We start from the raw sequence: 13,620 nt of genomic DNA on the forward strand, positions 1-13,620 counted from the left end.
AACTTAAGTCTCACTAAATGTCAAATATGTTAGTGCGACAGAGTCCTAAAGTGGGTACATTATATTGCTCATGACTGTACAAGAAAGAACAATTTGAAAAAAGCAGCCAGTATCCTAACTATTAAAGAGTTTTTACAACGGGAACATTCTCATTTTGGAAACACTTCCGGGAACGAAGTAACACTGCTTATTATTATATAATTTGGCTGTCGTGATAAATCGGATGAGAGGACTTTTCAGGCTTGAATCACCTGATCGTCTAAAAAAGCAAGATAATTCCGTGCTTCGGACACGTTAAGCCGTTGGTCCGGGCTATTAGCCGTAAAAACCCTTCCACCAACCCGCAGTGACGTAGCGTCGTGAAGTATGCTCCATACCGTCTCCAGCTGATTGTGGGGAGGCCTGTGCCCAGCAGTGGGACGTTTATGGGCTGTTCATGTTATGTATGATAAACCAGATGGTAACATTACCTTGCGACCGCTGGAGCCGGGTGGTCACCCCGGGCGGCAGGATGACCTCAGCGGGCTCGGGCGGAGGCCTAGGCCCGCGCGGCGGCCGTCGCTGACGAGGCTTGCGTAGTAGTTGCTTGTAGTTCTCCGCTTTCTTTGATAGGTAATAGAATCTGGGGGATAAAGAAGTTGGTTATTTAGTGGTATTCGTAATATTCTTAAGATTCTTCTTCTAATCCTATTATCCCCTATTAGGATGTAGGGTTCGAACAACAGACTTCCACCCCTCGTCATCTTTTGCAGCCTCTATAATAGCTTGCTCCCGTGACATGAGGACAGTTTATAATAGGCTAATTTCCAACTAGTCAAAGCAGTTACTTTTTACTAAACGCCAAAACACGAAATTACAATGGAATTTGTATGAATAGAAAAACGCGACAAAATGTCGCACATATTATTACATTTTTCTTTATTAAAATTCATAAATAAGTTAAATATAAATATAAAAGAAAACTATTTTGTCACCTTTAGATCTGTCTCTAGTAATTAGAATTTCCTAATTTATCTTTGACCTGGGAAACTACCCAATTCCCGGGCAGGTCTCTTTGACCCGCCATTTGCAATATAAGGTAAGTTCTTAGACAAATGTGATCTGCTACTGGTAATCAATTAATTGTTTTCTATTCTAATTCTTCTTTTCATTAGCTTTCTTACATTGTCTTAGCACCTCGAATCAGCAGTGGCAGCGTCTCTTGCTAACTGGTACACCTCCAAAAACCTTTTGTTTTGCCGTCCGAGAGACGTCCGCCAGGTCTTGATTTGCATTGGCTTACCTGGAAGTCTCTAAATAGACTTCGCACTCAGGTGGGCCGAAGCAAGGACAATTTGTTCAGGTGGGGTTTCTCGGATGGCTCGCACTTAAAGTGCAAGTGCGGCACTGTTCCCCAAACGATGGAACATCTTACATCGTGTCCTGCGTGCCCGGACACCTGCACGCAGGAGGATCTGATGAGCGCTGCAGATGGCGCCATACTTGTCGCCAAGTGTTGGGGCGACACTATTTAGTTTGCCATCGACACGATTAGAAGAAGAAAACCCTGCCCACTCCATTAGGGGTTGCGCGCGTGAGTTTATGTATGTATTTAAAAGCAATGGTCATACCTAACACAGTCCCGCACGCTCTTCCGCGGCAGGAAGGAGGCGATCTGTCCGAAGTTCTTGGGGTGCTGCAGGTACTTCTCGCGGAAGACCTCGCGCTCGCCAGCCGACCACACGTTCCGCAGCTCCAGCTCCGCGTGCTCCGCCTCCATGTCCATACACCGCCCTGGGGGGGACCACACAATAATAATCTTCTTCTATCGTGTGGGTTGTGAGGTGGAATACCAACCTCATCAACCCTGGTGTCAGGGTTACTATTGAGCCGCCAAAAGCCCCTGACATGGCTCATGTAACGACTACTTTCTTACATCAGTAAATAGTAAACGGGACCAACAGCAAAATAAAAACACAAAAACACAAAACACTGGGTAATAATTAAAACACATAATACTGGGTTCTCACCGCGGTAAACCTAGCTCAGCCGCTGGTGGGGAGCGGGGAGTTGCCGTTCTATACATAGTCATTATCATCATCATCTCTCTAGCATTATCGCATTTAACCTGAAGATTTGACAGGCCCGGTTGTTACAGAAGCGACTGACCTTCCAACCCGCGAATGGAAAACCAGCCCAATACAAATTAGATCACAAACCTCCGAAAATGCATTTCTCGGGAATGTGGGTTTCCTCACGATGTTCACGATGTTTCCCTTGACCGCTGAGCACGTGATAATCATTTATGATACAAACATGAATTCGAAAACAAATTCGACAATCATTGGTTTAGGGCTGTGCTGGAATCGAACCTACGACCTCAAAGTGAGAGGCAAGCGTTCTACCAACGGAGCTACTGGGCTATATGTAGTATTATTCCTTATTCTATGCTAACGGCCTTGGTGGTTCAGTGGTACCAATGATTTATTTATTTTATTTTTACAGTTTTACATTCAGCCATTACAGTAAAAACCAATTCGACTGAAACAAACACATATAAGACATAACAATTATTATTATTTAACTAGAACAATAGCGAAATGCCACATCTGTGAATTTGGCCACCGAACAGCTGTACAGGTCAACGTCCGGGATGTCCTGGGCCAGGGCGTTAAGCATCCGCATCGCGCGAGTAACCGGCGAGTACCAACCAAGATTGGTCTCTACAGCGGGACTTTAAACATTTGCGGTTGCCATCACACGTTGCAATAATTGTCCGGTACATACAGACATAGTGACGACAAAATTTCCGGATTGGTAAATGGTCCTCTAAATACCTACTTTAATTTATTTTTTTTAATTTTTTTTATGATAATAATCAACGTACTGTTGGTGTCGATGTAGACAGGCCGTTTGTCCCCCGGGTCTCTCAGCAGCGGCGGCACCACGGTCAGAGACCTCATCTTCTTGTCCTCATGCTCCTGCTCGTGCAAGCCGTCGGCAATCTCTTCCAGTTCTGCTTCAGACTTCACCCGCGCCCCGAGGCGGTTGAACCGCTCCCGTTCTTCGCGCTGTTTCCTGAGTTCTGGGAACACCTGGAAAGAGTAGTTCATTGTCAGTGGGGGTTGGGGGGTTTTTATTAAAGGTTTTGGTCCAGTGGTTGAGCGTTGGGCTCGAATCCCGGTGAGAACATATCACAAAAATCAATATGTGAGCCCTGTTTCGGTTAGAATAGGACATAACAAAACAAATGCATAGGACATTGTAGGCTGATCACCCGATTATCCGAAAGTAAGATGTTCCGTGTTCAGAATATAGTGTAATTATTTAATCTAATCTAGCCTACAAGATCCAAGTACTGGGTGGGTACTCCGGCCAGTCCCTCCGGAAATCGTCCAAGTCGTCGACAGACTCAGGGTGCATGCGACAGACATGTTTGGTCCAATGGTTAAGTCTGGCGGTTTTACGATTCCTGCAGGCTTAGCACCGTAAGCGCGCGACTCTTTCTCGCCTCGACATACGTCACCCGTCACTCTCTCACAGTACTGCACAGAAAGAGACAGATGATCTCTGTCGGCGAAAAAGAGTCGCGTGCTTACGGTGCTAAGCCCGCAGTTTTTATGATGTAAGTACTTAGACTAAAAATTAAGTAAAAATTGGTAATTAATAATTACTTTTTCGAAGAACTCCCTATTCTTGGCGTCTTTGACTTTCCTCTTCTGCCCCTGCTCTATCCTCTCGACCCTCTTCAGCCACTCCGCAGCTCTTCTACTGTATGCTTCTGCTAACGCGTCTTCTCTCTGTTGAAAAAATTATACGACATATTTATTTATTTATAAAAATACACCAACAGCTTACATAATAAAATATTAAAATAAAATTAAATTAAAATAAAAGTTATATCAGGAAATAGACTGTTACAGACTGTTACATAAGCAAACCTTACCCATACATGTAGGTTGGTGGAGGTAAATTTGAAATAACTGCAATACTTGAAGGTTTTCTTATATTTTCACTTATTTTTCAATATTATACAGAGCTCAAGCTCGCTTTCAAAATATACCCGTCGCCATATTCCTTCCCCCTTCCTCTCTCCCCTCTCACTCCCCCTCAGGACACGTTCATAAACTTCACCTCATACACATCACGTTCATAATAAGCTTTCATTCCCACATACATACATACTACACTGCTACATATTACTATTGGCTGTTACATATTAGTTAGTTCGCGTCACAAGGCACATAAAAAGTCACTTGGTAAAACTGTGGTCCTGTGGATAGAATAGAATAGAAAAAGTTTATTATAAAAGGACGCCACACACAAAAAAAGACAACAACATCATATCAAATTTCCACTAAAACAATTACAAAAAAGCAAGACGGATGTTTGTCGAAATGAACATAAGGTGGTGGTGGACGTCCTGAGATAAAAGGGCCTCACTCAGCACAAGTCGCGGCGTGAACCACGACGCTGATATTATGTGGACCTTGGATCACCGGACTTGCACCAATGAGTTATTCATTTATTTTAAGGCCAGTCTTCACTAACACAGTTGTCTCGACCATTATATACGGCGATACGGCTCACTATCACGTTGGTCTAACAGGCAGCTCCAAGCATGGGTAGTTAGTTCATCATACGATGGATGTCCTTCTAACTGTACTAATCGTGAGCTTATGTTAGTAACCATAAGATTTTGTTTGCTTAGTAAAGTATATGAACCCAACTGACTTTATCTAACGTCAAGGAGGCATGAAAATATACCTTACACTGCATACACAATGTACCAGAACTAAAAAGATACCCTAACAAAGCGTCACAGATAAACAATGTAAGTCAAATCCTTTTCAAAACCCACATCCTAAGGCCGAACTAACCATCAATACGTTACCAACAAAGAGTCGAACCCAAGGTGACCGTGACAGTATGAGTCAGTCTAACGCCCGCTCCGTGCATCTGCAGAGGTCGTGTATTATAACCATAGAGCAAGGAACCACGCGCTCAACCGCTACTAGAAGCGGCTTTATATATAGATCCCTTATAGACCCTCTCTGAATGTTCACCAAGTCCGTCAATTCTACAGCTTGGGGAGTTACTTTCGCAGGTTTATATATAACTATGCTAGTATTGCTTCCGAAGAAAAAAGAAGAAGAGAAGAGGTGGGAAGAGGTTTCAAAAGGATGTTCCGTTTCTTTGGCAACAAGAACAAAAGGAAGCTTTGCTCACTTTAAAACCCTTTAGCTAAACTGGGAGTAAAGAAAACACGTAGAATACGTTCAGATGCTCATCATCTCGGACATGTCGTAAGAACCGACAAAGACGTCCTGTTAATATATTATGGACGCCCTACTACGCCATAGGCTGATGACGGGTGCTGTACACAAAAAAACGAAGGCTTTGAGCTACAAGGTTTTGAGCTTGAGTGGTAACTCAAGAATACAGTGATCACCGTTTGACATCACGTCAGTGGCAAAATTGTCCGTCAACCTGACAATTATTACTGTCACTTCTAGTACCGGCCGAGCGCAATCACGTTCCGTGCTCTGCACATGTATCCGTTGTTGCGAAATCAAGTGTCACTTTACTTTTGTTTAGGTATCAGGGTCGTTCTTCTTTTTTGTCGACAATGATCTGTCTTACGTTCTGCTTTTGATAAGTTGTTTTAGAATTTTATTTCATGTTTCCATTGTCCAAAAATATAGTTATCTTATTATACTCAAAATACAAGCAAAATACTAATCGGTTCCTCAATTAGTTATTAACGTAGCTTCATTGTTTTTCACAAAATTTTGTGACAGAGTGGTATATTGAAATGCTGTCTCCGATGAAAAGGGCCACTCTGTCACAATATTTTTTGGAATACGCCTGCAAAGAAAAGTATGTTACCAAGATAAAGAGAACCACTAAATAGTCCTTTACGGACAGATCTTTATATGATGTTTTAAAATATTTATTGCCGTTATAATTTTTAAGATGTTAAGTCCGATTAATTGGGAAAATGTCTTTTTATTGTCGATAAAAAAGAAGAACGACCCATCAATCACATGAAAACTGAGTCAGTGATTTTTAGTGATATTTGTGAGGGTATTGACATTTGGCAACTGCTAACCGAGCTGATATGTTACCATATCAGTTGTCATCATCCATTAGTTGTCATAATTATAAAATTTCACGTTTTTGTAGGTGTTTTTGGTCTATTACAGAAACGAAATGCAACCAGGAGGTCTTAAGTGCAACTATTTAATCTATTACTTTGCAAGATACTGATTGGACTTTTGCAGCTTATCGTACTTTGGTTGATGTCTCCTAATTGGACGTGACTTATTGTAGATTTGTCACAAACGCCGTTAACTACTTGGCCGGACAAATGGGGAGAGCTGAGTTCTCACCCGGTACAAAATTTAAGACAAAATGCCTGAGGCCCAGTTGGGTGTGAACCGGGAACAAATCTAAAACAATCGTCTAAAAATTTTACAGTATAACCCGACAGAATTATGTTGACAGCACGCGTCAAACGGTTTGCATACCAGCGAGATACCTTTTTAATTCGCCCGGGTTATTCATTCATTTACTCACTCTCCCTAAAATTAAGAGCTGTCAGTCATCCGTCCCTTTCCTTTTCGGCGGATAAGAACATGACAGGTATAACTTAAAGTAAAATTAGGTGTCTGCGGGAATCAGAGCCAGTATGCAGATATAAATAAAACACATAATAACGGGTTCTTACCGCGTTTAAAATAGGGATATGAGACTCCCGATATTTCGACACTGTTGCAAGTGCCATGATCACGGGATGACCCGACGACGGGAGAACCCGTTATTATGTGTTTTAATTATGATAATAACCGCGTAAACCTAAAACAATGTATGCAGATATAAAATATTTACCTTTTCAGTCTCAAGCTTGACCCTTCGTATGTGGTCGGCGAGCCGTTTCCTAAACAGCCTGTGTTTGCGTATGTTCTCGTGGTAGACCTCCGTGTCTTGCGGCTGATTGTACAGCGGGTACAGGATGGGCGGCCCGAGGTGCGCGAGCAGCGCGTGCGCCGCTGATGCCTGGAAACAAAGAGGTATTTAAATATTACAATTTAAAGTTTCCTACATCAAACATAAATTATTAAATTCTGATTACTAAATAAAGACAGACCTAAAGGTGAAAAAAAAGTTTTCTTTTTCCTCTCTCTCTATTCAAGAGCTGCGCTCTTGTCGGTAAGGTAATCGTCATTCCTCTCTTCTTCCCGCCGAATCCTTCACCTCCCGATACGACACGACCTGCATCTTCTGTCTTATTTGTTTCTTGTTATAAATGTTCTCCTAGGTCTACACCTTCCTCTCTTCCCTTCAATTTTTCCTTCTATGATGTTTGTTATAAATGAATCGTGTGTTTCTTTTTTCTATTTAACTTATTTATTAATTTTAATAAAGAAAAAAGTAATAATAAGTGCGACGTTTTGTCACGTTTTTCCATGACGTCACAGGTTGCTTTTTCCATAGAAATTTGATGTTTTGTTTTCACCAAGTACCCGCGTTCCATCGAGCTTTTTTGGTGAGGCGTATTTGATCTAACTTACGTTTAATGCAGGTGATAGTCCTGTTCGGAGATCACATAAGTTACATCGTAGGTTCGAATCCCGGCTCAGACTCTAAACCACTGAATTCGACTAGTTTGGTTAGGACATTACAGGCTGGTCACCTGATTGTCCAAAAAGTAAGATGATCCGTGCTTCGGAAGGCACGTTAAGCCGTTGGTCCCGGCTACTACTTACTGATATAAGTAAGTAGCCGTTACATGAGCCATGTCACGGGCCTTTGACGGCTCTATAGTAACCCTGACACCACGGTTGATGAGGTTGGTACTCCACCTCACAACCCACACGATAGAAGAAGAATAAACCTCATGGAAAAAGATAAACATTAGGAAATGACAAAAATAATCATGCAGTATTTATGAGCCGTATCAAGAGTTTTTTGGTGATTCGATGATATCTCTAACGCAAGCTTTGGTGAGTACGGTTATCGACCTTGCAACCGACGGTAGATCTGCGGCACTGAACTAAAACTGAACTTAAGAAAAAATAATAACTCATTGGTACAAGTCCGGTACCGTGGTTCGAACCGACGCTTCCAGATAAAAAATAAGAATAATCTACTTAAATCTACCCAAGTAGAAATACCAAGAAGAATTAGGAAGGAGGATTTTTCTTAAATCTACTGTAAAAGGTATAAAATTCGCTGGTTGCGGGTGACATACTTTTACCTTTTTCCTGTTGTCTGCGTAGACGCACTGCGCGAGGCTGCGGTGGCGCGGCACCGCCTCCTCTGGTTCCTCCGCCCTCGTGGGCTTCGACGCTGTCTGCTCCAACTCCTCCTGCTTCTTCTTCAGCTTGGCCAGAGTCGATTCCGACAGCGCCATCTCTCTATCCACCTGGAAAGTGGAGAGATTTGATTAACATCGTTGTTTTAACGTAGGATTATCATAGAAAATTTCCCCAACCGGCTGCAGCTGAAAATCAGCGTCATAGTCTAGCTACAGCTAGGCCGTGACATTTGCTGAGCTGAAGCCGTTTCGGCATTATGTACAATTATTATTAAGTAATTTAATTACCTAAGTATATTTCATAGATAATAAAAAGCAATTAAAACATTAAAACAATTGGGAGTCTCATATCCCCATTTAAACGCGGTAAGAACCCGTTATGTGTTTTAATTATGATAATAACCGCGTAAACGTAAAACAATGAATAAAAAACAATTGTTACATACATAGATTGGGTTCGATCTAAAACCAAGGTTAGGGATGTGGTAAAAGTAATTGCCAGACGCAAGTGGAGATGGGCGGGACGCATTGCTCGAATGAGCAAAGAAGGACCCGGAGATTGTTAGAGTGGCGCTCACGAGCATTCACAAGACTGAGAGGAAGACCACCAATGAGATGGAAGGACGACATCGTACGGCACGCAGGATATGGCTGGATGTCGATAGCCCAAGATCGTCGGAACTGGATCCGTGCTTCGGAAGGCACGTTAAGCCGTTGGTCCCGGTTACTACTTACTGATGTAAGTAAGTAGTCGTTACATGAGCCATGTCAGGGGCCTTTGGCGGCTCAATAGTAACCCTGACACCAGGGTTGCTGAGGTTGGTATTCCACCTCACTACCCACACGATAAGAAGAAGAAGTCGGAACTGGAAAAACATGGAAGAGGGCTACGTCCAAAATTGGATATGAATTAAGGCTGATATAGATAGATAGATAGACATACATACATAGATAACATCACGCCTATTTCCCGTTGGGGTTGGCAGACACCATGGAATTCCACTTAATACGATCCTGACACACCACTTCCGCCTCCTTCACTCTCATCAAAGATGCATGCTGAGGCCGCCTGTTGTGCTTTTCTGTATATGCTGTCCTTATCTCTGTATTTTGTGTCCATTGTGCTCAATAAAGTATTTTATCTGTCTATCTATCATGCTCGACGGTTTAGAGTACTCTTGTCCTGGCCTTTCTTTGAAACCTAGTCTTGCATAAACAGGAAAACAGCTCTATGTGGTCTATGAATGGTTCAGAGTAGTCAGATGGCATTAACTACTTGGCCGGACAAATGGGGAGCTGAAAGCTCTCACCCGGTAATTAGTCGCGCCGTAGTATAAAGAATCTACGTATAACGGACACTCCGCCACGATTCTGAGATTGTAATTAAATATACAATAAAAAACTATTCTGGACAGCATAAAAAAACACGTGGGCCAAACGCAGGCGCCACGATGACAACATGACACTTAGCAGGATATACCCAGACATTCGTAAAAAAACTTACATCTTTGCCAAAAAACTGTTAAAGATCTTATAAACATGACATGTTTTTTTAAATGTCTGTTGTGAGCGTGACTAACTGATCCGTCTTCAGTCACTGGCGGTGTGAACCAAATATCACGTTCAACGCAATGACTTTGAAATGACCTACGTGTGTCCTATCATTAACGTCCCCACTGCAGGGGCACGGGCCTTCCCTATGGATGGATACGCGTAGGGAGAACGGGCCTTACAGCATCACGCGGGCCCGGTGCGGATTGGTGGTTATTAAAGACTGCTAATGCAGCCGGGACTAACGGCTTAACGTGCCTTCCGAAGCACGGAGGAGCTCGAGATGAAAAATTTCTTTTTGTGGTCATCCATCGTATGACCGGCCTTTGCGAAAGTTGCTTAACTTCAACAATCGCAGACCGAGCGCGTTTACCGCTGCGCCACCGAGCTCCTCCGAATTATTTGATAATTGAATTCAATGTTGCTTGGCGATCAAATACTTATTCACACGTTTCCCGTTTGTTTATTTTTTATTGGTAAGGAGGAAATGCTATAACATATTCGAAAAACCTTTAGGCCTGTGCTGCCAAGCTGCGACTTCATAATGAGAGTCAAGCGCTCCTACAACCCTTTTAGATGTTTGTGAATGTAGGCAGATATAACAGTCATGATGTACTACGTACCTTAGATATTTGCTGTAGCAGCTCATCCTTGGTGGTCCGGAAGCTCTGGTCTTCAACCGTGGGCTCCGAAGGGGGGTTGGGGGAGAGCACCTCCACCGTGTTATACGTGTTCACCGGCTCCTGGAAGACCACGTGTTGTACAGTCATGAGCAATATAATGTACCCACTTTAGGACTCTGTCGTACTAACATATTTGACATTTACTGAGACTTACAGTTCAATTTGTCAAAAAAGTTAATGTGACATGGTACCAAAGTGTATACATATTAATGCTCGTGACCGTACACATTAATATTGGACCAATACAACGAAATCACAACACGAGCACAGCACATGCCAACGGCGTGCAATTTACCGATTAGGTGGATGGACAAGGTCAAGCAGGTGGCTGGGGTCCTATACATACATACTTAGACTCACGCCTATTTCCCACCGGGGTAAGCAGATACTTTGGAATTCCATTTGCTTCGATTCTGACACACTTCTCTTCCTTCACAAACAAACAAACCCTATATAAAGTACAGCTGTACATATGGCATAGGACCGAACCCAGTGAAGATCACATACAATCACGATCCTCAGCAGTGAGGGAACCACAAGAAAGAGACAATGACATCATCTCCCTAGCGTTCCCGTTGTCACGTGGTCCGCTTACCTAACCTGAAGATTTGACAGATCCGGTGTTTTACAAGCGACTGCCTGTTTGACCTTGCAACCCGAAGGGAATACTAGCTAATACAGGTTAGGTCACATACCTCCAAATCAACGTAATATAGAATAAATACTTTACTGCACACACAGGATATACAAGATACAGAAACAAAAGAGGAAACAACAGTACAATAGGCGGTTTTACGGCTAAGTAGCAACAACGTTATTTTCGATAAACACATTGGGATTTATGTACACTGCGGTAAGAAAAAATGTGCCCCACATATGGGCCATGCACGTATGACTTTCAAATTTATTGCCTCATATGTGGTTCATACACAGTGAACGTGTTAAATACCTACAACTATGATAATATCCTATCCAATCGCATGCGATGTTATTCGAAAAGCTATTTTTTTTTTAAATACTTGTCTGACGACAGTGTCGATGGTGCCTTTCGCCTAGCACAATGTTATTTTCTATTTCATTTCCCCTTTTTATATTAAATGTTTTGTAAATATTGTAAAAGAAAAAAAATCTAACAAAAAACTTGATGGATCGTGTCCACCAGTTTGTATGTTATATTCTGGTATTACACTACATACCCTGGTATCGACCCTGAGCTGGTGGTGGTGCGAGACGGCCCTGTCGGCGGCGATGCGGATCTTCTTGTAGGGCGGCGGGTCGGCCGGCGGCGGGTGGTGCGCCGGCGGGGCTGGCGGCGGCAGGTAGTTGCCCAGCAGGGACATGCGCGCGCCGCCGCGGTACTCGCCCACTGCGCCGCCGCCGCGCGAGTACCCGCTGTCCCTGCAAACATCAAAAATTAAATTAAATTTATAATACAATAAAAATACACTTTATTGCACCAAAATAAAAAGAAATAATTACAAAAAGACTCTTAACTAAGTAAATGGCAAATGGCGGCCTTAACGCTTAAAGCGATTTCTTCCAGACAACCATAAGGTGAGGAAAAATGTAAAAAAAATTGAAAGAATTTCATACATAGTGAAGGAAGTAAATATTATGGTTCGGCACATTCAGTCATATTCTGTCATATTCTGACATACAATATTAGAACTTTTAATTAATATAATATTAGGTAATTATTATTATGAGGAATACAGATTACTAAAATAATAATAAAGTTTATTTAGGTAAAACCTACGACACACATATACAACATTAAAATATACACAACTAGAATTCTATTTGCCGGCACAATAATAACCCTGGCACCAGGGTTGATGAGGTTGGTAATCTCAACCTACACGATAGAAGAAGACGTTATGATTGAAGTCTTCTTCTCTGTCTGGAAATCTCAGATGCAAGTAACGGCGGATCTGATTTAGCTTGAGTCATGGGTAGCCACTGCAATTTTTATCTAATTCTCTGCGGAAAGCCTGTCTGCGACTTGGTGGACCTCCAAAATAAAAGGTAGATACGCTCCTTGCCGCAAGAGGTTAAGATAAGTATAAAAAACTCACTATACTCTAGACAGATACATCTAACATCATGATCAATTTGCACAGCCTTGATTATCAAAATTCTCCACATTACTTGGCAGTCATACAGGCAATGTGGGGTGTCTCATCTATTTAGGCAAATTGAATCATTATTATCAGTCGAAACGATTTTGGCTTGAGATGTTTGTCTAGCCACCAAGCCGCAGTGGAGCAGCGTGGTGGAGTATGCTCCGTATCTCTCACTCTTTACTCTGTTTCTCACTATCTTTATGCACCCTTTACTGTAACTTTTCCCCGGCTATACAGGTTGTGAGAAACTGCAGTAGTTTTAGGCGGATGAGACGTTCGTTATGTAAAAATTGACGATTCAAAGTGTAACTATGTTACCTATTGAATAAAGATATTTTTGAATTTGACTCGAATTAATTAACTAATTATAAGACGAAGTAACCTTTATAATTGGAAACTAAACGACAATTCATAGGTAAGAAAATGAAGTAATAAATAGCCTATTTACGTCCCACTGCTGGACACAGGCCTCCCCTCAATCACCGGATGGAGTATGGAGCATACTCTACCACGCTGCTCCAGGTTTAAAGTACCTTCCGAAGCCTGCAAAGTCAAAAGAACAAGGGAATCGCACCTAGACCTCCAGATCATGAACCCAGTGCTCTAAAGGCTCTAATTTTTACACTTTGGAGGCAGTTCTACGATAATAATAAAAGATAGAACCTACATTACATAAGCACGTAAGCCTTCCTCACGATTCGTACTAAAGAACAATATGGTATTGCAAATAGGTACATATTTGCAAACATTACAGACGAATTGTTTATTGTTATTAAATGGTTTGACATTTGCTGTCAGTTTCCATTTTTTTTTTTCGAATTTTTCGATTGATCGTTTAAAGAGATTGGGTCACAAAAAGATTCTTCTATGAGTGCAAGTTGTATTCTGTTGACTTGTATGTTCAACGCACCCCAGTAGGGATCGTTGGAGTATTTATTGTGTATGTATGTGTAGGAACTGTAAT

At 42.0% G+C, this 13,620-nt stretch overlaps 1 protein-coding gene across 5 annotated transcripts in view; it reads right to left on the reverse strand.

Moving 5' to 3' along the window:
- Positions 1-13,620, reverse strand: part of LOC126376193 (titin) — a 167,808-nt gene that overhangs the window by 37,343 nt on the left and 116,845 nt on the right. For 4 of the 5 annotated variants that reach the window (XM_050023428.1, XM_050023430.1, XM_050023429.1 and 1 more), the window contains 8 exons: positions 11,730-11,931; positions 10,474-10,593; positions 8,234-8,407; positions 6,871-7,038; positions 3,654-3,779; positions 2,867-3,074; positions 1,611-1,773; positions 471-622 (listed from right to left, as the gene is read on the reverse strand). In XM_050023428.1, the coding sequence (XP_049879385.1) occupies positions 471-622; positions 1,611-1,773; positions 2,867-3,074; positions 3,654-3,779; positions 6,871-7,038; positions 8,234-8,407; positions 10,474-10,593; positions 11,730-11,931 (1,313 nt within the window). The remainder of the gene's footprint in view (positions 1-470; positions 623-1,610; positions 1,774-2,866; positions 3,075-3,653; positions 3,780-6,870; positions 7,039-8,233; positions 8,408-10,473; positions 10,594-11,729; positions 11,932-13,620) is intronic. The other variant, XM_050023427.1, reaches the window with a different exon arrangement.

This window comes from Pectinophora gossypiella, chromosome 20 (genome assembly GCF_024362695.1).
Source record: "Pectinophora gossypiella chromosome 20, ilPecGoss1.1, whole genome shotgun sequence".
In the NCBI taxonomy this organism is placed as follows: domain Eukaryota; kingdom Metazoa; phylum Arthropoda; class Insecta; order Lepidoptera; family Gelechiidae; genus Pectinophora; species Pectinophora gossypiella.